At 41.5% G+C, this 25,711-nt stretch overlaps 1 protein-coding gene and 1 long non-coding RNA gene across 3 annotated transcripts; one reads left to right on the top strand and one right to left on the bottom strand.

Annotated features, from left to right (window-relative positions):
• Positions 1-4,100: 4,100 nt before the first annotated feature.
• On the bottom strand, positions 4,101-25,288 carry LPL (lipoprotein lipase). Of its 2 annotated transcripts, none has more exons than XM_045535525.1 (10): positions 24,908-25,288; positions 18,239-18,399; positions 16,581-16,760; positions 15,210-15,321; positions 14,259-14,492; positions 12,758-13,000; positions 10,267-10,387; positions 8,830-9,012; positions 7,734-7,838; positions 4,101-5,646 (listed from the first exon to the last, which is right to left on the bottom strand). In XM_045535525.1, coding segments are annotated over exons 1-10 (1,425 nt in total). In that variant the 5' UTR covers positions 24,993-25,288; the 3' UTR covers positions 4,101-5,645. The 2 variants fall into 2 exon arrangements, with proteins under 2 accessions (XP_045391481.1, XP_045391482.1); XM_045535526.1 differs by lacking the exon at positions 24,908-25,288 and adding an exon at positions 22,481-22,512 and having other exon boundaries at positions 4,101-5,648; positions 18,239-18,395.
• On the top strand, positions 11,103-17,779 carry LOC123626512. The gene is made up of 3 exons (XR_006730885.1): positions 11,103-11,709; positions 13,893-13,982; positions 17,746-17,779. It is a non-coding gene; the product is annotated as an uncharacterized LOC123626512 (long non-coding RNA).
• Positions 25,289-25,711: the final 423 nt, after the last annotated feature.

The following is a 25,711-nucleotide window of genomic DNA, read 5'->3' as shown; positions in this document are numbered from 1 at the left end:
TTTAAATCCCAAGTCTTCCAGGATTCTGGATAGCTGAGAGCCTAGCTTTCCCCTAGGCTCTTCCTTATCTCTGGGGCAACCAGGCTCTATGCAAGAGAGAATACTTGCCACACCCTGCATAGTGCCTGGAACATGGGATGATATTGGATAAGCCTGGCCAGCACTTGCAAGGCAATGCCCACTGGCTTTTCTATCCCTTCACTGCGACCTGCATGCAGAGATCTCCACAAGGCTTCCACCTGCCTCTCCAGAAAGCTCCCAGGCCCTGAGTGGAAGGACCTAATGCCACAATTGGCTGGAGACCTGCAGTAAAGAAGGGAAGACCATCTGGTGACTTGCAGTCATGCCACTGCCTAAGGGCTGGTGTGATGGGGGAAGACGGCCAACTCAAACACAAGGAGTGTCCAAACCACAAGAATCTCATGAGTTTTTGCATGTGGAATCCATCTGCTGGATGGCAACCCGGTGGAAAGAAGGAAGGAATTTAGTTTGTCAGTCAGTTGGTTAGTCGTAGCCCCAAATATCAATGGACATAAGAATGACTCTTTGTAAATACTCCTATTATGTGGAAGAAGTATATTATTTGTAAAAACAAAAATGAAACAATTGCAACAATAGAAATCATGGAGCTGATAATCCATCATCTCTCACCTTACCAAAAGAAAGGGGCAGAAACAAGAGGATTCTTCCAAAATATACCTCCTCTGGTTCTTTTAAAATTTGGTTTTCTAAAGGTTTTGTTTATAAGAAACAATTGAAGACTCATCTATCAGATAAATCAAGCTGTGCATATCAGTTATCTATTGCTGTGTAACAAGTCACCCCAAAATTTAGCAGGCAAAAACAATAAATGTTTATTATTCCTTAGTTTCTGTGGGTCAAGAATCTGGGAGCATTTTGATGGGACAGGTCCTCTCACGAGGCTATATTCAAGCAGTTCTGTCTCTGAAGTGTGACTGGTCCTGGAGGATCCACTGAGGTCATTTGTGCGGCTGTTGATGGCACAATCAACATCCCTATGGAGGCTTCAGTTCCTGGCCATGGGAGCCTCTCCAGAGCTTCACTCACAACACGGCTTCCCCCAAATGCGTGGCCCAAGAGAAAGGGACAGCACAAGGAAGCATCCAACATGGAAGCTGCAGGCTTCATAACCCAACTTTGGAAGTGGCCAACCATCACCTCCGCCACACGCTATTGACCCCATGAACTAGTTGGTGTCTGTGACACAGCGTGAACTCACCTGGAAGCCCTGCCACCTCACATACTGAGTCACTAGTCACAGAGGAGATGGAATGGGATGAATGCAAATCCATTTTATCCCAGTAGAGGACCAAGAACCATATCTTCTAATGGTAAGTTGATCATGCTATGTTTGCATAGAAAGCAAGCTCATAATTAAGCAAGTAGTTTATAATGTGTTTGAGAGGCAAGATGATGTAAGTAAAGGAGGACACACTGAGTTATTGATTAGCAACAATCGCACTCGTTTCTTGTGTGTTATTAACTAGCTGTGTAACATCAGGTAAGCCACTAAACCTCTTTGGACTTATCAGCTAAAAAGTAAACGTGTCACATTAGATTATTGCTACTCCTACTGCTACTTCGAAAAATGCTTATTTGTTGATATTCTGATTATAAGAGAAAATTCCCAGTAACATTCAGAGGATAATTATCTGCATAATTATCTTACTACAGTAAGAGAAGAGTCTTACAAATGGGCCTGCAGTGTGAGTCGGGGCTAAGATAAGACATTTGAAATAGAACAAGGTTAGGACAGCATTCGCTCATGACAAATGCCCTATGCTGGGCCCCTGGGATCCAGGGCAGTGAATAAGCACTGTGGAAAGTCCTTGTTTAGGGAACAAGAGTGCGGGGACCTCACAGTGTAGTTTTCATAGATGACGTCTGTAAGCTCATGACTGTGTCATCCCACAGGCCTATATGTACACACTTCTAAGAACTTTACTGGGTACCGGCCAGGCATGGTAGCTCACGCCTGTAATCCTAGCACTCTGGAAGGCCGAGGCCAGTGGATCACTCGAGGTCAGGAGTTTGAGACCAGCCTGAGCAACAGCGAGACCCTGCCTCTACTAAAAATAGAAAGAAATTATCTGGCCAACTAAAATATATATAGAAAAAATTAGCCGGGCATGGTGACGCATGCCTGTAGTCCCAGCTACTCGGGAGGCTGAGGCAGGAGGATCGCTGAAGCCCAGGAGTTTGAGGTTGCTGTGAGCTAGGCAGATGCCACAGCACTCACTCTAGCCCTGGCACCAAAGCGAGACTCTGTCTCAAAAAAAAAAAAAGAACTTTACTGGGTACCATTTACATGCCATAAAATTCACCTGTTGTATATTAAAGTGTAAAAGTCTATGATTTTTAGTAAATTTTAGAGTTGTGCAATCATCACCATCACTAATTCCCATCATCCCCAGAAGATCCTTTATGTTCATTTGTAGTTGCTTGTTCTTCTAACTCCCAGTCTCAGCAACCTCTAATATGCCTTCTGTCTCTATAAGTTTGCCTTTTCTGGAAATTTCATATAAATAGAGCCATTCCATTTGGCATCTGGTTTCTCTCATATAGGAAAAGGTTTTTGAGGTATATCATGGTTTAGCGTGTATCAGCAGTTGGTTCTTTTTATTTACAAATAATATTCCATTGTATGAATATGTCACATGTGGTTAATCTTGTTATCAGTTGATGGACATTTGGGTTGTCCACTTTGGGGCTATTCTGAATAATGGTGCTATGGACATTTGTGTACAAATCTTTGTGGACCTATGTTTTCATTTCTCTTGGGCATATACGTAGTAGCGGAGTTGCTAGAACAAATGATTTAAAATCCCGTGCTTAACTTGTCAAAAACCTACCTTCCAAACTGTTTTCCAGAATGGATGCAACATTTTACATTCCCAGTAGCAACATCTGCAGGTTCATATTTCTCCACATCCTCAACAACACTTGTAATTGTCTATCTTTTGTGTCATATCCACAGGCATCAATGGGCAGTGGCCAAGTATAAACTGGGGAGTACCCTCTGACCAGGGGGATTATAGCTCCAGAAGACTCTGTGCCTAAATGACAATATTTGGCAGGGGTGGCCACTGAAACACTTGTTTTCTGGGCTAAATTCTTCCTGACTGTATAAGAAGCAATCCCCTCTTAGTTGCATAAAAAGACTGTATGCTATTCATCTTTGTTACCAAGGCAATCCAAAGCAAACTTCCAAAAAAATGCATCCTCTGAATAGTTGCAAATGCCACCTGTGTTGTAGCTACTGAGACCTCGGAAATAGAGGTGATGCATTGAGGAAAATGGTCAAAGGTATTTTATATTAATCTAACATTTTACTTGTGAAAAAACATATTGCCGGCAAGAAAAGTCCTGTATATTTCATTCAGGCAAAATTCTCTATCATTTTCCTCTAGAGTTAGTTTAAAGGACATCTAAGACTTTGTATAGCTTTATACAAATACAACTATTAAAAAATACAATATAATGTGCACCGTAATTCTCAGAAGCTACATTATGTATTAAGTATAGTGGTTGTGCAGTCAAAATGTGCTGAATGCATCTGCCCTGAGAATGAGTTGACTTTCTTCAGGGGACTAAAAATGATACGAAATAATGACTTAGTGTTGTAACAAAATGTTGTCAATTTTATTAAAAGCCGATTCATTATTTCTTCACATAGTTAAGTAAGTTTCTTTCTTGTTTTGTGTTAAAGCCCGTTTCATTGTATTATTTCATAAGAGTGAGTTGACTCAGCGAGACCATTAGTGATGAAACATGTACAAAGTTAGCACCACACACTTGCAAATGCAGATAGCCACAATGACTCCCCAATATGTACAAGCTCCCTTTACACATCCACACATATATTTACAGCTAATAAATAAAACTGAAAGCCAAAGCATCATTGAGATATATATATATATATATATATATATATATATATATATATATATAGCAAAGTCTTTAGAAGCCAGAGTTTCCAGCGCCACGTGCTAATTCGGTGAATCGTTTAAGTGAATGCACCCTAGGGCAAAACCAAAACCAGAAGAGTGATGAGCTAGCAATAAACGGGGATGCCAACGACAAATCTTACATCATTTTATTTTTAGGGAGAATTCATTCCAAGGCTGATGGAGTCAGTCACAGCACTGGTCCTCCATTATATACGCATGACCGCATTTCTCAGATAAAGGGCTGAAGTTCTGGCACATCTGGAACCATTTCTACTCCCACATCTTCTAATACATCCCTGGATTGATGGTTTTACTTTCCAAATCACACTGAATGAGAAGCGCACACCTTATGCAGGAGCATGTGTTCAGATACCCACACACGTTCACAGTTTGGGTTCCCAGCAATAGCCTCTGAGATAGTTGACTTCTTTATCATTTTATACTTTTATACATTGAAAAGCATTCTGAACATAGGAGATCGAGTTAATAAATAATTGTTCACTCACTCTTAATTAGTTGTTAAAAACAACACGTAGCAACCGTCATGGCACTGCCCACGGCTGCTTGCACACGATGGTTTATAAGCACTGCTTATGAAGATACCCCCAAAACTTCCCCACCATTTTATTTAGTAAAAACGGGCTTTGTCTAAACTTTGTAGAGGCTCACATGATGCAGACTTTGAATTTGAACACATTTTTCCCTCTCAAAGCCAGGAACAAAAGACACACACTCAAAATATGACTGAAGCATGAGTGAGATAAGCCTGACGTGGATTAGTAACTACTGGATATGGAAAGATTTCAAATTGATGACAACCTGATAGTAAAATTATCATTTTCTTTCTGCACCATTCAAATTATGTGTCAGCTGAGGGTTACGGGCTCATTTTCAACATTCATCCAAAGAACGTTGTTAAAATATAATCTTGAGACAAAAAAAATAGGAGGGGAGAGAGAAATTAAACTATAAACCCTATTAAGAATTAATTGATCAAAAAATAATTAATTGATATAAATTTTATATCTCCTTTAACTTTTCATTTTGTCATGAGGCAAGCCAACAGCGGAGACTGTTTGAAGGCTCAGTGCTTCATCAGCCCACTCTCGGTCCCTCTAAGTCACATGTTCCTGGTTAACTCCTGGGCCACGTCCCAAAGGCAAGAGGAAGAACCATTCCAAAAAATCAGGTGTTTCTACTGCTAAGTAGCAGGTGGGTCTGACTTAGGCCACAGAAAACAATTTTCTATATTCAGACTTGGAGAAAACTTTGAAAAGGCCCCAGTCCAAAAAATCCAGAATTCCAATTAAAATAGGAGGTTCTAACCAATGTTAGGCCATGGCTAAACATGCCCCATGAAGGAGTCTTACTTTACTGTGGGCCCGAACAATTCTTTCTTTCTCAAAGGACAAAATGCAGTGCTTTTCATATCTGCGTCTTTTAACGTTGGAGGGTGTGCAATTTGGCCACCATACTCCTCAAATGGAATTAGCCACTTTTTAGTATTTTGAGTCTGTCTCCTAGAATAACTAACAAGGATATAGCTGGGATTAATACTCGGGAAAATCCACGTTTAAACACCCAAAGCACAGGGCATCTTTTGTAAAGGTTACTTCATTGACTTTGTTCTTCACAGAATTCATGTGCTGTTCTTCTTTCTGTGGATTTGCCCGGTCTCTGGGAAAAAGCAGAGGAAGAAGGGTAACTTATTATCAGCCTAGTATTTCCACAATCTCCTCTCCTCCCCCACCATCTTTATGATGAAAAAGTTTTCAGCTGGAAACTCGGAACGCAAGTTGTGAGGATAGACATAGGGACAACGTGTTTTGTGGATCACAGAAGGTGGCAGGTTTGTAGGAGTGAAAGACACTCGAACAACCATCATTTTCAAAGGACTGAGCTGAATGATTTCAACATTCAGAGGATTTCTTACTTCTAAAATTTATCCAGTGAAAAGCCTGTTCCATTTCTTTTCTTGAATTAACAGAAGATGTGAGAAAGAGAATCTTTGATTTGATTGCTTAAGTTTAATGACAGAGGAAAGAAATGACAGGTGATTATCAGTCTGATTCATGATTACCTCCTGGATAAAGTTCAGGTGCATTTGTTTTTTAAAAAGCTGACTACGAATCTGTTGTTTCAGTAATCCTATAATCAGATGAGGAATGTCTCATTAGATGTACTGAAATAAATTCTTATAACTTATATAAATAATATGACCAGAAGGGCTTTCTAAACAGCTGGAGTTACTTCCTCATTTGGGGGGTCTTGTTTTTACATTCACATATAGATTTAAAGTTGTAGATGATCAGAGAAGAATACGTATGTCATTTGTGTGTAACATAAATGCATGTATAAAACTTCATCTAGGAGTTTCTTTCTAAGAATTGAAGAAAATGAAATTTCCTCGGGAAATCTGAGGAAAAACAAAGCAATAACCACTTAGTAAAAAAAAAGTCTCCACTTACAGAAGAATTAAGTTATTCTGCCTGGCTCAATACCAATAACTAGTCTCCAATTTAAATTTATCTTGAGTGCTCTGACATGAATGGTTTGGATCCGTGTGGTCTCATCTTGTCATTCAATGCCATAATCACATTTTATAAAAGGTTAAAAATATAAATATTATATATGTATAAATAAAGTCTGAAAGGATATAAATCAAAATATTAATTGGGGTTGTCGCTTGGTGATAGGATCACAGTGATTTTATTTTCTTTTTGCCTACTTTCCCTAATTTATTTATTATAAAAATGTATATGTCATATTATAAAATAGAAATTAAAAATTTAGAGATGTTCCACATAGGTCTTTAACATACTTTCTCCAAACAGGTAATTCTCATTCTGTACTTTTATCTATAAATGCAACCAGCAAAAAGGGACAAACCAAAAGCAATTGTTTTTCCTATTTCCAGATGAAACTGCATCCAGCCTTTCCCATTGTTCCTCGTGTCACTGGCTGGTATGACATGATCTAATATTTCTCCCCTTTGTACCTACAAGCCATTAGCACTTGGCATCTGCCAGGGGAACCAGTGGAGGAATGAAAATGACATATTCCAGGAATTCACGAGGGGAGTGGGGAAGGTCACATGCTTGGTCTACACTTAGTACTGACGCTCTGGAAAGATTCAGCTGCCAGCTGCCACGTGGATTAGCCTTAAAGGTCAGGTAGAAAAGAGCCAGGGAGTTGTTTTGAGATACAGAAAAGAGAATAGTCTCCTACATTCTCAGTCCATTAGCTCCCCATCTTTGGGGGTTTTGAGGTGGGTGGTTGGGCCTGCCCCTTTGACTCTCCGTCCTGGAGTCTGCAGGCATTTGGAGAACCAAGGACTACATGGCTGCAGCTGATACAATGAGATGTTTTACTTCCTCGGCCACATCCTGGGAAGAGCTGCACCCACAGCCAAAACGGCAACTGCTAAACTCATGTTACGTGCGCTGGAAGATGGCATTTGTAAAGGAAGCAGAGATGCAGGACAGAAAAAAGCAGAAGTGAAGATTTGGGGGTAGTTTGAGAAATAAAATAAAAGCTAAAATGTGCACTTTGGATGAAGGCCAGGGCTAGGAGCAAAAATACAAGGAGAAAGAAAAAAGAGGAAATATTGCAAAAAGCAATGGACCCATCTGATAGACAGAAGGACTGAGAAAGACAAGAATCAGGGCAGGCCTTTAGTGACAGGGTGAAGAGGAAGTTGTGAAGCAGCCTCCCTCGGGATGCAAGCTCAGATGGCAGAGACCTTTAGCCCAGAATGCTCACCAGCCAGACTTTTTGTTCAGAGACTTGTCGTGGCACTTCACAAATATCACAGGTGCCTTTCCTTTCTGCAAATGAGACACTTTCTGCCTGGAACAGAAGATCACCCTGTGGAAGAAGATGGATATGAACACATCACATGGGACAAGAGAAATGACTGTTCAGACTTGTATAGTTTGGTCAGGGCTGTTTAAATCCACCATGATCATGCTGATTAATTGTTTGGATATTTTCCATAATTAACTATAACACTAAGGCCACATCGGAAGCAGAGGGTTATCTGAGAGCCTAACCCAGGGATCAGCAAACGAGCTAGTTAATCAATCTAGACAGATAGGCATACAAACAGCCTGGAGGAGTCTAACACCACGAGACTTTCACCAAGAGAGGTACAAGACCAATTCTCCCACCTCTTGGCTGCTATATTAGAGAATTAAAAGGGAATTGGCTTTCAACTGCCTTAGAGAAACAAAAATTCTGCATAGCCTTTCTGGCCAATGCTTTCTTTTTAGTTATCAAAGCAAACGACTAAAGAGAAATAATTTGACAATCCTAAGTTGAAGACTTGTTTGCATTAACAATAATAGCACACAACAGTTTGCAAAAATCCCTGTGCATTTAGTAGAAAAGTTTTAAATTCTGTGTGGCTCTCTATGCAATTCGTTTTATAGATGCATGTGGGGTGGGGTGGGGAACACAGGTTGAGATGATCTTGGAATCTCATCCTTCTTGAAGAGGCTGGTTTGACTCTTTGAACGTCAAAGTAACATCTCTGAGGTTTGCTCCCTAACTATTGGTGTTTGCAAGAAATAGTGCTACGTGGGATGCTGAGATTCTTGACTTCTCATCCCAGCTCTTGCTCTGAATACCTGTGATCAATCCAGGGCTGAAGTGTTCCTTCCATGAAATGCACAAATACCATTATTAATATTTCCCCAGTGTGATAATGCAAGCATACTCCTAAAGAAAATTCTAGGTGTAATTGTCTAAGCAAAGCTTCCTAAGGTTTCACCTGAATGTTGAGAACTCCTGAAATACTGCCCCAAGGTAATGACATTAGGGTGAGTTTGAAGTGAATAGAGAAAATTAAGTTAATTACTTTTTTTGTGTCTCTCCTGCTTTTACTCTGATCTTCTCAATAGCAAAGCCAGGGCTGGTCCACCAGTTTGACCAGCTGAAGTATGAATCACTATTCCACTTCAGCTTCAACATGAGCAATTCTCCAATATCAACCTCCGTGTAAATTAGGAAGGAGTATGTCTTATTTGTGGAAACCTCCGGCCTGAATTAAAAAAAAAAAAAAATCAACAAATTTGGTTAGCTCTGGAAATCAGCTTTTTCCAGCATTTTTCTCCTCCCAAGATGTAAATAAGCTTTATTGTTTGGGGGATACTTTAAAAAATGCAAAAATTGTCTAATAAAATACTCAAAATTAAAGTCAAGGGCATTTGGTGTATTTAAAAAGGTATTCACATTCCTTTAATCTATTCCAGTATTTATCCTAACAACATAAGCTGTTAACATTTTAATACAATTCTTAAGAAAAAAATCCATAAGACAATCATTCAGAAACATTATTTTCATTTTCATGTATTTTTTTCAATTTGTATTGATATGTGAACATATTTTTACTTAGTCATAATCATAGTACACACATAATCCTCTATTCTTTCTTCTCTTCATATTTTATCTTCTACTTTTTGCCATGTTTGACGTAGTTTACTATACTTATATTATTTAAAGGCTAGATTGATATTATTGGCTTAATAAACCACAAGTCACTGAACCATTGACTCAATGGTGGATACTGAGTTTCTCATTTATGCTGTTAAATGTACCACTATAATAAATTGCCATACTTTCAATTTTTTAAAAATTTTTGTTGACTATTTCTGTAGGATAGATATTAGAAAAAAAATTACTTCATTCCATGTAATAACATTTTATAGCTACGGAAAGTTACTGCCACACTGCCTTCCTTACCTGGAGTGTTCTGTCAATGAATGATACACCCAGTAGTGCGTGCATGTACCGCACCTCATTAGCACTGGGTATTTCAAAAGATTTGTTCATTTAGTAATTACCAAAGGATATCATAAAGTTGCCTTAATTTTTTATTTCTTTGATGAATAGTAAGGGGTAAACCTTGTCATGGGCTTTTTATTACTTATACTTCTATACACATTATATATACATCTATCTACAGAGTGGTTTCCTGTTACTATTGTTTATTTTCTTTAATGTCAAAACTTTCAAGGGAATTTTATTGTTGTTTTGTTCAAAAACAATTGTAAAAAAGAAATAAGCAGATATAAAATGATAAAGGAAAAAGATGAACAGTAAATAAAAATAAAATGGCCAATTTGAAGAATTTTTTTTTCTCACTCTGAAATAAAGCAAAGGCCTCAATTTTGAAACCCCAGTTTCTCGCACTAGAGACTTGTGTTCTAGGTGCCCCACCCTCCTTCTGTTTCTCAGGCTAGCGTCCAGGGCAGGTGGCAGGGCCACAGTGACCCCACACGCCGCGGCTACTCACAGGGTGAAAGGGATGTTCTCACTCTCCGCCACCGTGCCGTACAGAGAAATCTCGAAGGCCTGGTTGGTGTGCGTTTCACTTTCGGTCCCAGAGAAATGAATCTTTACTTGGTAATGGAATACTGTAGGGGAGGAAATCGGAACACACAGCGATCAACCGTTGTGGAAACACCACGACCCCCAAACAATCAGGCAATTCAGAACCACAGAACGGATCTCGCGAGCACCCAAAACCATCCGTGTGGCTTAGAAAGCTTTCTTTATACCATGCAGTGCTCACGCCTAGAAAATGCAGATCTTGAATTTTACTCCCTTTCAGAAAAGTGTGGCTTTAACGAACAGGAAAAGCCCAAGTGTGTCTGAACTGCCAAACGGTCCCAGGCATTGGTGGGATACGCAGGGGACCAGACCGAAAGGCCGAACCTCCCAGGACACTTGCATTGGTGGGATACGCAGGGGACCAGACCGAAAGGCCGAACCTCCCAGGACACTTTTCTCATGAAGTCCACCCTCCTCGGCTGTCTAGTCTCTTAGCATCTGTACCAAGCACATTTGGCATTTGTTACTGTGTCACTGTAAGTAACCGTGTTTCTTCTTGTCTCATGGGCAGGGCTGCCCTCCTGCCCCGACTGTGACCTCCTTCAGGTCAGCGGATCGCATCCACCCTCTGAATTCCCCCATCGTCTGGCACAGAGGAGTATGCGGTAGGCTCACAATAAAACCCACTGCACTGAACCATGGGCGAGGCTGCAAGGACTGCCTTGCAAAGCCATTTCCTAACGCGTTCTGTACTAGGAAGAGCCTTCGGAAGCAGGTACTTGAACTTCCACATCTGCTTTCTGTCCTTCCTCCATCTCTACCAAATCCCTGAGCAAGTGGGACTGGGGGGAGGTGAGAGGGTGAGAGGAAGGGGGAGGCAGCAGGCCTGAAACAGTCACAATGATGGGGAAAAAAAGAGTTATTGGGATGTTTTGTCTTCTATGTCCCTAGACCCGTGGTCAGATTTGTTTCTTATTTGTGTTTCTGTCTATTAAATGTACTTTCTCTTAAGCCAGGACATAGATTTCTTAACGCTATCTATTTAGAATTTGGCCAACTATATTTCTATGCTACTTTAGACACTCATTCTAACAAGAAAATTTTTAATGCGTTTTGTTGTTGTGAGCTTTCTGATGACAACCTTTATTTTGCTTAGATGCCTCTCTTTTTATAATAAAAAGCAGCAGCCAGATTCTAAGCAAAAAACAAAACAAAAACCAAAAACAACAACAACAACAAAATGCCGCAGCTACTACGAGGTGAAGGGAAATTGGGTTTGGGGTAAAATGGAGCCCTTGCAGACCACAACGACACAATGACAGGCGAGAGCAGGAGAAGCCGGGAGATGCGAGATGCCCCCAGCAGACACTGACGGAGCCCTGAGCGCACACGTGCTGGATGCCAGGTGAGTGAGACACGTCCGTGTCTTTGAGATTATGGCCCCATGGTCCCCTCCTTACCACCCCCCCACACTCCCTGGTTCTGAAGAGTCAGGGAAATGGAGGGTTCCTTCACTGCCTAAAAGGTTTCCTTGAACTACAAATGCTCCAGCCTCTGTGCCACCAAATGTGCCTCTGCAGATTCTAACAAATGGCCTTACACACTGGCACCTACAGCAGATACATTTTACGTTGGGAATCTGTTCTTTAATATCATCCCTTCCCTGGGGCTTCTACCTGGATTGCACATGAGCCAACCTTTCTAAAGCTAGTCCCCTCTTGCCAGAGACATCTGATCACCTGCCCTCCTGTTTCCCCACCATTCCTTTAGATCTTGCTCTAAGCAAGATGCCAAGCTTGAAATTCAAGTGGGAAACAAATGCATGGCAAAATGGAAACGTCCTAGAAGATGTGGTACGTTCTCACCGCCCAAGGATAGTTCTATTTAAAAGCACAGATAGTTCTTGCCTTTGTGTAAAGCAGACTTTAGAAGTGGCAAATTTTCTGTATAGGCCCAGGGAGTAAACACTTTACGCTCAGTGGGCTGTAGGGTCTGTCTCAGCTATTCAACTCTGTTGTGGCAGGAAAACAGCCTTAGCCAATATGGAAATGAAATGTGTGTGGTCCTGTTCTAATAAAACTTTATTTACAAAAGCAAGCAGAAGGCTAGATTTGGCCAAGTCGAAATTCTAGGGCTTGCTGACGCCACATAGATGGTTTCAAATTGGCTCTGAGCTCAGTGCTGCTGCGCTGGCTCATGCTAATGGTCACAGTGACAGAGGAGGGTGGCAAGCAGGGCTGAAAATCCTAGGCTGAGCACTGGGGCCTTGCTGGCAATAGCAATTACGGGCATCAGTACGATGGATCAATGCAACCCCCTCTCCAGCAACAGAAACACAATGAGGGCTCAGAGTTCAGTAGCATCCCATCAAAGGACAGTCAGTACACAAGATGCAGTGAGCAAGATGCAAATAGGACTAATAGATTTCCTCATTTCCAGTAGTCGCTTCCTACCTTTGTAAGGCATCTGGGAACGAGTCTTCAGGTACATTTTGCTGCTTCTTTTGGATCTTACTTTGTTGATCTCATAGCCCAAATTATTGCAACGGTTCTTCCTGCAACTCAGGCAGAGCCCTTTCTCGAAGGCTTCCTTTGAACTGCACCGGTAGGCCTTGCTTGGATTTTCTTCATTCAACAGGGAGTCGATGAAGAGATGAATGGAGCGCTCATGGGAGCATTTCACTAGCTGGTCCACATCTGGGGAAAAAGAGGCACCAAGGAAATTTCAACTCTGTGCAAATCCACAATGAGTGTTTCATCTTGCATGTCTGAAATCGGTTAGGTGTGGTGTTAGAATAAAACGACCCTAAGATATCAGCCTATGCATCTATGACTGTGAGCCCTATTTTAGGAGATATTCCTGGTGGCACCTGCTCACCTATGTCCAAAATTGTTCAAGTTGCAAGTTCACAGGGAACTTCTGACTTTTTTGCTGTCTTATACTTACGAGTATGTTCATGAAACCATGATAAGAGACATCTAAGGTAGAGGTTAACTTCCCTCTTTTATCACATTCTCCTCCTGTTTTTATTTTCCTAACTCTAACCCTAACCCTAAAGCATCTTTCTCTTACTTTAAAGGTGTCTAATATTCTAGGTACTTTGAGAAACATACAGTAATTCTAGAAACCACATCATAAAAGACATAACTGTTAAATGAATAGTATTTTGTCATAGATATGTATAACTGAGGACTGTGCCCCTGCTAATGACTTTTACATCAAATGAACCATAGAAATAATCAGCAATGTCCTAAGAACAGGTTTATTATCGTAACCTTTTATAACAATTGAAAATAGTAACATATGCTGTAAGTTCTATAATGTGTACACAAAAGCAATTAGCGTACTGACTGCAGGTAGGTCCCAATGTCCATAAAGTATGCAAAGGGCCCTTAAAAATAAATCACAAATTTAACCCAAGTTAACATGATTATTAAAGTAAATATTAAGCTAATATTACATTATTCTCTCTTCTTAGAATTTTGGAAGACTCATGGCAGGGGGATGAAGATTGGTTTCTGATTTGTCCATCTCTTAAAACGGCCAACAAGGGAAATTTACACTAATTAACGTCTCTTTCATTTTCAGTAAAATCCAAAATCACCCCATTGGCTTTGTGACTACAGTCAAAGTGCGACAACATGTGGCCAGATAACATTTTACAATGCTATTATCAAGGTCAGTGGCATTTTTCTGTCTAAATCTCATCTTTACTTTCTCTTGGTACTGCAAGTGCAGTAGCCAGTGTAGTCTACAATATGATAAATAAAAGGTATAATGGCTGGCAGTCTGGCTCTAAGGTGATCACGCTGAACACGTCAGAATTCTTCATAAACATATTTTGGCCAAATGTATATGCAAAAACTACATACTTTGGTGGTGCTGGGTAGGGCACTGGGTCGATAAAGGTTCAGGACAGAACTCCCATTTAATTCACTTCTAAATTATATTTACCTCCAAGGCCTCTCTGTGCAATCACACGGATGGCTTCCCCAATGTTGCACCCTGGTTGAAAAGTGCCTCCATTCGGATAAATGTCAACATGCCCTATTGGTTTCTGGATTCCAATACTGCGGCCAGGGGACCCTCTGGTGAATGTGTGTAAGACATCTACAAAATGCGCGTCATCAGGAGAAAGGCGACTTGGGGCTTCTGCATACTCGAAGTTAGGTCCTGCTGGATCTAGGCCTTGATGGGGGGAAAAAAAGACAGATTTTTAAATCTCCATTAGTATGACATTAGCATGTCATTGCTCATCATTGGAACGTAACTGGCAGCCACTTAGATTCTTGTTAGTTCCCATTCTATAGTCACCGGATCTTTCAATTACCAAGAGAGCTATAAAAGTAAGCTTGGCTCCTTCTAAAATGATTTTGAGTCTCTTAAACTAGGTATTATCAAGAGATTTTCACGCAGGATGGCTTGAGTTTCTTTTGTAAATGATTTCAGAATCTGGTAAGAAGATCTTTAAACAGTGATGGGTGCTTTCTCCCTCTCTCTGTGTGTCAAACCTTGGCTTAGAGGACTGTCTTCTTTCCAAATGGCCTCTGGAGTTGATCCTGTTGGTTTTTGCTAGTAGTGATGTGAGAAGTGACTACACATGTGCAATATGCTACCAAAGCACAGCAGAGGGAGAGGAAAACAGGCTTCTCAGAGAAATCTGTGGGCATTCTGTGTTTAACTCCACTTTATACCTGTGCTGTTGCCAGCAGAGGGTGAGCCCATGAGAGCAAGCCTCTGTATTTTATCTTATGCCCGAAAGAGCCCTACAACGAGATAATCAAGTACCAGGCTTATGCCCCAAAGAACACCACACACGTGGGTAATTAACAAATGTTCTGATCTTCTTTCAGAATTAGAGCCATCTTGACTCTTGTGATAAGACCAATGAAACTACTCTCTTACCAGTAATTCTGTTGACTTTCTTCTTGGTCAGACTTCCTGCGATCCCAGCAGCGTGGGCTCCAAGGCTGTATCCCAATAGATGGACATTGTCCAGAGGATAGTTAAATTCCTCCTTCGGAAAAGAAAAAGGGGAAAAAAAAAAGGCTCTTATAGCTCTTTGCCAAAGATCAAAACTAAAGGAAGTAAAATGAGTCAAAATATTGTTTTCAAAATATAGGCAATACTGAAAATTAATTCTACATATTTTAATTTGGTGTTACAGGTAAAAGAAAGAAACATGTTGCCTATTGTTGAGAGTTTCTTTTTCTTTAATAGCAGATTGAAATTAGGAAGTTTTTCCAAACATCTGATACAGTATTTTTATATTTATATGCATATGTGTATATATATGTACATATGCATATATACAAATATATATTTAACTTCACCCCATTATTCCCTATTCTAAATATACTACATCATTTTATTCTTAAAGGCTAGACAAGCAATGACTTATAATCAGAAACTATTACAGTGGGAAGGGATCAGAGACACACGGTCCAGCCTCCTCATTTAGCAGGTGGGAAGCCCGAAGTCCAGGGAGGTGACTGGATTTGCCCAAATTCACTTGCCTGGTTAGCAAAAGAGCCAACAAAAATAACTTTTGTCCTTTGATGATCAGTCTAATAAATACAGCTTATTTTTTACTCTCTAATTATCTGGTTTAAATAATTTAGCCCTGTCAGAGTATTAGCTTCCTTCCAACCCCAGATACTTTTTCAAAGGTACTTTTCAGAGAATAGCCTTCCAAAATGGGTCCCTTGCTGCTGAGACAGAACTCTGAACCCTCAGCCACCTCAAATCCTCAATACCTTCCCTGCCATGGTCTTCCTACTCAATGCCATCACTCCCCCAACCCTCAACAAAAATTTGCATCCTTAATCATCCACACCAAAGAATAAATACTATTAGTATTTTCATCAAAGAGATTGGCATTCTAACAGAAGTCAAAGCCAGGGTAAAACTTCCACGTGCCAGCCATTAGTGGGGAAGGATTGGCAGAACATGCCATTTCTTTCCTCTGTCCTGAAATAACAGGCTTTTGTCTGTTCAGCCCACGGAGTTCTTGGTCTCAGCAGATCTATCCACTTTGATATTGAAAATATCAAAGGACAGGGCAGGGCAAGACTATTTATTGGCTTTATAGATATTATCATTCTTATCAAAATGCTGCTTCAGGCTGTAAAATAACACCTATGCTCATTTTGAAGATTTGAACTGCCCCAGAAAATACCTACATCTAAGTAAAAAGGAAGAAAGACCAGCCATCTGTTTGGCTTCGGCCAAGAGCTCTGTTTTGGACACATAAGCATCCTCCTCCCCCAGCCTTACCTCCATCCAGTTGATGAATCTGGCCACATCCTTTCCTACCAGCTTGGTGTAGCCTGCAGACACTGGGTAATGGTGTTGAGCCCGGGACAGCCAGTCCACCACCACGACGTTGGAGTCTGGTTCCCGCTTGTACAGGGCGGCCACAAGCTTTGGCACCCAACTCTCATACATTCCTGTCACCTGAATAGGATGATACAAGTGTTCTTAAGAAACTCACACACAACTTGTCATGGACACGTCAGCCCAATCTACCTACATAACATGGAAAAAACAAAGTTGCAAGGAAGCCTATTAGCTCAGACAGAAAAATCAGACCCCAAAAGAGTGTTCAGAGATCTATGACTGCCCCTTCCAAGACAAATTTGAGTATGCCAAAGAAGGGATGTGTTGAGCTCAGGAATGGCAGATTGGGGTTTACCATGCTTTCAATTTTAAAAATATATTTTATGAATTCAGTAAAATTTTAACAATTTATACTATAAAAGGAAAGATCAGTCTGAATGCAGAGGGGGTCTTTGGGGGAACCAGTGGGAATACCTGCCTAGAGCAAAAGTCCAAGGAATTGGTCCTGTGCCAAACCCCTTCTCCTCCCTAGCGGTTGGGGTGCTGGCCACCCTTTGCATTGCCTTTCAAGATCAAGAGAGGGTGACGTCATTTCTTCAGAATGCAATATTCATCGCTCCTTGTTTCAGCCAGCAGCTCTGACATAATATATCTTTAACAATCTATTTTATATAAGTCTTTTTTAATAAACAATTACGATCCACTTACTAAGGATCAGAAATTTTTTAAAACAAACTGAAATATTTAAGCAACAACTACGTCATGTAAAGTGATCATGTGGCATATTTACAGAGAGTACTACCTTATTGATACTTTTGTTTGTTTTTGTTTTTTGAGACAGGGTCTCATTCTGTCATCCAAGCTAGAGTGTAATGGTGTCATCATAGCTCGCTGCAACCTCAAACTCCCTGGGCTCAAACATATTAATATTTTTTACAAGTAAATTTAACCACAGTTTCACCTTTGCTAATCAACTTGCGTGCCAGTTCCCTGACCAGCCAGCCCTCTCTCATCTCTAGTAAAGCTTCCTGAACTTTAAAATTGGAGAATATCAGAAGTGGAGGGTCCTTAAGCACGTCTAGTCCAAACTCTTTGTTTACAGATCAGTAAATTGAGACCCAAAGATGAGAAGTGACTTCATCCATGTCACAGAGGTGGAGAATGGCAAGGCCAGCAACGGAACCCACACCTCCTCGCTCCACTCCAGCCCTCTCCTCACTCTTGCAGACTGTTTGCTTTAGGAAAGGACCTCGGGTGATGTACTGGGTGATGCAGGGCCATGCCAGGCTTCCGCCAGTTCCCCACAACCATAACATACATTCTCCTCTGCAGATGGGCGGAGCCTCCTATCCCCACCTCCCAGGAATGACTGACTCAAGGACACAAAGCAGGTCTGTGTTAAAATGAAGGTTGGCACTGTCTAGGAAAAGTACTCATGAACCTGTGGTTTTAGATCCCACTCAAGCCAGACTTGCCTTTATTCAAGTTTAAAGCAAAGCTATTAGCAGGCGAGCAGAAGCACTGGGTCCCACCACCTAGGGAAAGCCAGGATGCCAGGGGGACCCTGGTGCGTTCCTTCCCGAAGAGCCTCTTACCGTCCAGCCATGGATCACTACAAAGGTTTTGCTGCTGTGATTGAAGTGACAGTTGGCCACAGACTCCGCCACTCCGGGTATGAGGTGGCAAGTGTCCTCAGCTGTGTCTTCAGGGGTCCTTAGGGCAAATTTACTTTCAATGTCTATAAAATCTCTTCTTCCTGTAATTCAGAAAAAAATTGAATAGGACGTTAACTGGAGGGTTGTTTGTTTTTATTTGCCGGAATGGTACATTTTAGGTTCACAAGCAACCACCACGGATGCTATTTTTGTTTCTGTTTTTTTAAAGATGAATATGGATAGCAAGAATGACAGATGCCTCAGTGGTGATCAAAGTTGATAGAGAGACTTATTTTGCGTATTATTTCACCCTCTTAAAATCTCTAATTACATCAAAACAATTTTTCCCATAATATTATACAATTAGGCTTGTTTGAAGGAAAGTTGTTTCTTCTTCATGAGCATAATTTTTAAAAAATATTAGCAGTAAGAAAAGTTGGAAGCATGAGGAAGCTTTTGTATGAAGTTGTTCCCATCAGTTCAAAATGTTTTAAGAAATCATTTAATGGGTGGTTCAGAAATACCTGTGAGCCGTGGTTAATTCATTTCCCAAATATTTCTTTTTCTATTTATGTCATTACAATTTTACACGCAAAGTCAAAACTTAAAAACTATAGTAAAGGGGCCTGTAGAAAGGGTGCACTCTGGTTCTTCATAGTGAATCCCAAACTGGGTACAGAAAGAGAACCTAGCTCTTAAAACTATAGACAATAAATCTAAATGTTGATAAATCTTCATGGGGTATTTGTAGACAGTATATATCATATTACATTGAATACTAGAAGTAAATTATGTTGTAAATAAAATCAGATCCTTTTTACAGAACAAAGCACAAAGGGAAGTTATATTAGGGGAAATTATTTTCCTTGTCTAATAAAAAAGTAAAAATAAAACCTACCTATTTATTAATACTATAAGAAGGCAATAATTTGTAAATTTTAGATTTTGCTAAGCAAAACTTTCAGGAGATAAATAAATGAGGTTGCTAGGAATACTTCTACTTTCTTAACCTAAATATTCTCTGTTCACAATTCAAAATTTGAAAATCTATAATTTCAAAATAACACTGCAAAAGTCAGGCCAAGAATAAAAATAAAAATGATATAGTAACAGTGAAAGGGCAGGCATTTGAATCAGACTTGTCATATAATTATCTGAGGGCTGGCGAACGTTTTTCTTTTAATAATTATTTTCCAAAATTCCTTGAACAAGATCAGGGTTACTTGCCAAGTGACTCATTATATGCAATCAGTTGATCTCACACACCACACACACCACACACACACTCAACTACCTACAATGTAGGAGACAATTTCTTTATATTTATTAGAAAGAGGTAAGTTTTGTTACAAAAGCTAAAGACTAAGATCATTTATTCAAATAAGAGTCTATGCTAAACTATTAATCTTTAAAGTTCTTTTCATTTCCATATAGTAAAACTGCACTGGAATCCATCCATCCACCAAGAATATGCTCTACCTCCCATCTTATTTGAAGATGTTAGTCTCCTTCTTTTTTGCTAACCAGAAAGCACCCTGGTAGCTATATTATTTATCTGATAGAGGAAAAAGAATATTGAATATTTTTAATCTAATTCTTCTTTCAGTGCCCAAGAACTTGACTGTCAGAAAGTGCTTTAGAAAATTTAAAACTAAATTAACTTCACCCTCTCCCACGTCTCTCTACCTCAAATAGCTCATACCTCCTCCCCGACAATCTTATTTTAACATGTTCGATTATCAATCTTTCTAAAGCAGAGATCATCTGAACAATTCAACAGATAAACCTCCCTTACCAACTATTTGTGAAACTGGTGTTTAAGACTATTTCTTTGTACAATCCCAGGGGCTTTTACTTTTAGTCTATTTGCTATTCACTTTTAGTCTATTTTTTTCCCTCGAATTATGCAATTTAGTGGCCCTGGTATTGCTGGTGGTTTTTAAATGACCTACAGTATTCTTTAAAATTTCTAAGACTGGCTTTGTACATTTCCATGAAAAAAAAAAAGTCTATTCAATCTATAGATCCGTATCAGATTATATGTATGATTTGCTGACAGCTCAAATTTCCCACAACCCATATTTCTGTTGGGTCCACAGCTTGGAAAGAAAAATAATAGGGAATTCATATATTCTCCAGCAAACTTATATGTAGAGACTTTCATTTCACTTTTAAAGGAAATGGTTTTTCATTTTAAGTTTGACAGGAAAATAGTGCCATTCTATGTGCTATGTGATGGTTTTAATTCTACATCAGGTATGAAATCATAAATCTTATTGGTGCTTAGGCAATCTTTTCTTCTCTTTGTGTTCTTATAAGAATTTTCACAATATCTAGATTTGCAACCCCTCAAGGATGTCCCAGCATCCTAAAGGTGAATGGGTTTCCCAAACCTCTATCAGCCCTGGTACAACTGGCTTAGACCAAATAGAGGAAGATGGCGGCTGGGTCAGTCAGTATGTGTAGTTGTCCCAGTGCACCCTGGGATTGCTTCTGGGTGGCAGATGAACAGATGTGACTGTTACTAAGGAAACTGTTGTTTCCCATACATGGAAATGGTATTAGTGACTCTGCATTTATCCAACTAGATGGCCTTTTATCATATCCCTTAGAAATTAAGGCCACCTTAGAATTGAGAGAGAGATGGAAAGAGAAGAAGGAAGGAAGGGAAGAAGGAAGGAAGGAAGGAGGAAAGGAAGGAAGGAAGGGCCTCCATCCTGAATTTGACTTAGCACATCAGTACCACCTGCCAACCAGGCCCCAGCAGAAATGTCCTTATTAAGCACTAAGGGGAGATTTGGGGTACCAGGCAAATCTTTTTCCTATGTAATCTTTATCCCTAAATTCCTAAGTAGATAGCTGAAAAATCTGAGTGTGTAAACAAAGATAAAGGATTTATGTTAACATGGATAATAACTCACAGACATGAAATTAAGCTGAGAAGTTAAAGCACTTAGGGAAAGGTAAGTTTATAGAGGGGATATTATTGTTGCTAAAAAAAAAAAAAGGAGCATTAAGCATCCTAAAAAAAAGCAACAGATAATACTCTAAAGGCAGATCAGAGCAATCAGATGAATAAGATTAACATTCATATGAAGACATGAGTTAGGAGAGCTCAACTACAATGCAATTCTCTTTGGAATTTCTACTTCCAATCTCTCTCTCTCTCTCTCTCTCTCTCCAACACACACACACACACACACACACACACACACACACACACTCACCCCTACGGATTTCATCAGTAATTCATTTGCTCCCCGAGACTGATGGTCATAGTTATTGACTCAGGCAGTGCCCACAGGATGCCAAAACCCAAGCTGAATTACTGAATTGGTCCGTTTGGTGAGGAAAAACATCAATATCATTATCTGACTGAATTGACCAATCTGTTCAGATATTCCAGTACAGACAATGTATAGAAAAAAATATTTGTTTCAGTGAGTATTAAAAACAAGTCCTGTATTTACCACTTGAATTTTACATTGAATTTTCTCCAATATTAGGACTGAACATCCACACTACTAGAAAGAAGGGTTTAAAAATAGGTTCAGAGATGAATGTGAAATAAATGGTCCAGTTGAATGAATTAGACTGTGCATGAACAAGCATAAGCCATCATTACTCAAGGGGATCTTGTGGATTGGTTAATGAAATATTTTGGTTGAAGGTCACCATGTAGGCATATTTCAATCAAGATTTCTTAAAAAATTGCAATATGAAATTCTTGTATTGTTAATTTGAAATTACTTTCTCCCTGTTGATAGGCATGGCAAATGGAAACATCCAATTGTCTCAAACTAATACAATGGAAGCCAGTGATTACCTTCCTTGCTAGCAAATGTTTCATTTATGGGAAGGCTGGATAAAGACTTGAACTCCATTTTAATTAAAATGTAGGTGCTAACTCTTACACTAGTTTTCACCAAAAAAATCTGACTTTTCATTGTATTTTAAAGCGTTGTTAAACTTATATATTAAATATAATTAATCTGAGTCAGATTAGTATTGTCCCTACTTGTTTGCATAGAAACAGACTTCATCATCTAAGAAAAACACATAGATGAACACACCCCCCCAAGGGTTTGTTGTTGCCATAAAAGTTAGAAAATACATCATGAGTAAATTCAAATGGTATCTCCATCCAGACTTAAAAAATAATGATACTCATGTCTTGAATACTTTCCTTGCACTTTGTGATCCCCAAGTCATCATCAACCATCATTTTGATGGCTAGAACATCTTCACACAGCAGGCAATGCAGCCTTTGGGGTAATAATGTGGGAAGAGACGGCCATCAGAGAGAAGAAACTAACAGTAAAATGCTGTAAGTTTCAAGGCACTTTCTTGAACAATCTGACATAATCTGACAGTTTGGCAGTAAACTATATAGCCCAATTTCTCCTCCATAAAAAGCAAGAATAGAAGGCTGAGCTAAAAATATGCTGCTGCAAAAAAAAAAATTAAAATTTTCCATCGCAATTCTTCCCCTGTACCTGACTCCCACCTTTCAATACAGCTATTAATCAATCACTGCCTGGCTGAGCTGTTCTCCAGTGACATCTGCTACTTTGCTCTCATCTCCCTTCACGTTTAACCCAGATGTTCTCCTGGAAATTCACCACAGTCGGTCAAATAGAACTGCAGCTGCTGGGCACTGACCCATGTGTGCCCTCTCCTAGCTCTTCCAGTTTCCTAATCGGGGCCACCGCAGACATGGCAGTGTTGCTCAGGACACAGAGCCTGAGGGCAGTGCCTCTTGGCCTCATATTCTTCTTAGAAAGAATCAAGAATGAATAAGTAAACTCAGAGCCCAGAGGAGGTGTTGGATATCATTCTCCTACAGCTGCCACTTTCTCGTCCTGGAATTCTCACATTCCTGGATGAATGCGTCTGGAGGAGAGAGGGGCAAAGAGTTGCTGTGATGGGACAGGCATGACAGGGACAGGGTTGGGTGGAAATGGAGGGAATGAGTGGGAGTCATTTCCAGTCTGCTTAGAAATAATCCTTCTTTAATACATTTACAGCCAGGAAAAGCATGTGCTGGTTAAAATCCGATTAAATTAATTAAGCACATGGCTACCCATTTCAATCAAAGAGTTAAGAATTAGAGGAGCCTCAGAGACCTTTCAGTCTCACCAAAATCCTCCTGTTAGAGTTGAGGACGCTAAACCCAGACAAATGGCACTGGTTATCCCCAAAACATAGCATCCTAAACCTCTAAACCCTAGCAAAAACTTAAAATGTGGATGACACATTTCTGTGCATGTTTGATGGTGAAAGTAACGTTATTCTACGGTGTGGTTTCTGAAATATGGGTTTGGAGTTGCTTGCTACCATGCTCTCGGCCAGCGTTAAACACTGTGGAGGGGAACATCGGAACATATAAGATGTTCAAGGCTTCCTCGCTGACTCTCCCGTGTTCTCAAACTGATCTGATAGGAAAGATACTTGTCTTTTTATCCAATTCTGCTTTGATGGAACCTACACTTTTTTTTAACCCAACAAAAATGTTCTTTCACGAATTAATGCCGAAATAAAACACACGTTCAGCTGCAATCAAAGCCGTGGCACAGAGACGCCAGAGGGCACATCCAAGCGACGCTGCCCTAAGTGCAACTCCACCACGGAAGAGAAAAGGGAATGTTGCCTCCGCTTAGGACTCGCTTCAGTTGCTTTTTAATTTGCTGTTGCATGACACTGAACCAGGGTACACAGGCCGCCTCTACAGCGGGCAGGCTGGGCTTTCACGTTCCCTGAAATAAAGAAATTCGAATCTGGCCCCAACGCCTGGCCCCGGACCAGCGGGCGGCGCCCTGGTGGTGACTATGGTCCTGCCCGCAGCCACCGCGGGGCTGGCCAAGTGCAGGCCTGGCAGCCCCCAAGTAGGCGGCCACGTTTTGGGAGGGTCACCCTTCGTGGCTCTCCGGGCACTAGGAGCGGCGGGCGGACGTGGAAGCTGGAGAGCGTCCCGGGCGCCGAACGCGCGCAGGTCGCTGCGTCCGCGGGACTCCGCGCCACGAGTCCCCCCCGCCCTGCATCCCCAGCCCACTGCCACTCCCACCGCGGGGCAAGGGGGTCAGCCGAGGGCGAGAGTGCCCGGTGCGGCCGAGATGCCAGCGACGCCTTCCCGCGCCCCGCCCGTCCCTCTAGAAGGGGCCAATGTCTGCCGGCGCGTCCGCAGGCGGGGGCTGAGCCGCGGCCCCGACCAAGCCGGGGTCACCTTGGCCCGCGTGCCTTTCATTCCAGGGCACCCCCAGCGGGGAGGTCACTGCTGGTCACCGCCAGCCGGGCCCTTGCTCCCGCCTCCCTCGTCCCGCCCTCGCACCCCCGACCCTCCCCGGCGGGGTCCGCGCGCCCGGGAACGCGGCCGCAGCCGGAGAGGAAGGGACAGCGCGGGAACCCAGGGCGGGAACCAGGCGCCGACCCCGCAAGATCGGAAGGAGATTCCCTCCCTGCCCCTCGCGGGTCCCACTCGGGTGACTCTTCTCGAGGCCGTGCTCGGTGCGCACCGCATCCCCTTCCAACTTCCTCGCTGCCATCCGCAGGCCACGTAGCAGGGCCACGGCCGCGCGTGCAGGTGGAGGGGAGTTTGCGCGCAAAACTTACGGTCGTCGGCGGCCGCCCCTCCTCGGGAAGCGGTCAGACTCTGCAGCCACACACCCAGGGCCACTAGGAACAGGGCTTTGGTCATCTTGGGGCACGTCTCTCTGCAGGAGTTGCCAGGGGCGGACCGACTGACCGACCCCCGGAGCCGAAGCAGCCGGAGGGCAGGAGCCGAGGACAGCCGCAGGGCAAGTCGCGCTTTAAAGGGGAGGGGAGGACAGCTAGAAGTGGCAGGTTTCCTCGGAGGAGGAGGAGGGGGAAGAGGAGGAGTAAGAATCGAGTCTGACACTGTTTCCACTCCGCAGTTTCTTATGTGACTGGAAATATGCAAATAAATCTCATCACCTATTGGCTATAAAATCATAAGTTGGAGGGAGGGCCCTAAATTCACTCCCCAACATTTGAGCAAACAGTAAAGAGAAGAGGGGGAAAGGGCAGAAGGGAGAATTTGCTTTCTGCTCCGCTCCTGTTTGCTTAGCCTGAGGGGATCTACTCCCCGGGGGCCCCCACCATAAGCACCGAACACTGGTTTATATTGATTTATGTTAAACACTCAACTTATATTGATTTATGTTAAATAATCACCAGTTTTACAAGGAGGGGAAATGTAGCTGTTAAACTACATTTGGTCAGTACTTTAATCCACTCCTTTTTTTGATGAATTCTGTTTGTTAACTTGCAGTGCCCCCCAAATCAGTCTTGAGATACAAGAACACACATTGCTCCCCAGTTTGTGCTTAACGCAATCGAGTATTTGAACATTGACAAGCGCATTAGCTTCTGCGGTGGAGAAAAGCCCACTTGCTC

The sequence above is a fragment of the Lemur catta genome, chromosome 22, assembly GCF_020740605.2.
Source record: "Lemur catta isolate mLemCat1 chromosome 22, mLemCat1.pri, whole genome shotgun sequence".
NCBI classification, from domain to species: Eukaryota; Metazoa; Chordata; class Mammalia; order Primates; family Lemuridae; genus Lemur; species Lemur catta.
The sequence above is the reverse complement of the archived record's forward strand: the minus strand, read 5'-3'. Positions and strand labels throughout refer to the sequence as shown.

Excerpts from the sequence above, each read along its gene's own strand:
- LPL (XM_045535525.1), bottom strand. The coding sequence starts at position 24,992 with ATGACCAAAGCCCTGTTCCTAGTGGCCCTGGGTGTGTGGCTGCAGAGT. Across the intron at positions 13,001-14,258 it reads TGCACAGAGAGGCCTTGGAG|ATGTGGACCAGCTAGTGAAA; the intron begins GTAAATATAATT and ends CTTTTTCCCCAG. Across the intron at positions 7,839-8,829 it reads GCAGGAGAGACACAAAAAAA|GGTGATCTTCTGTTCCAGGC; the intron begins GTAATTAACTTA and ends CTTCTTCCACAG.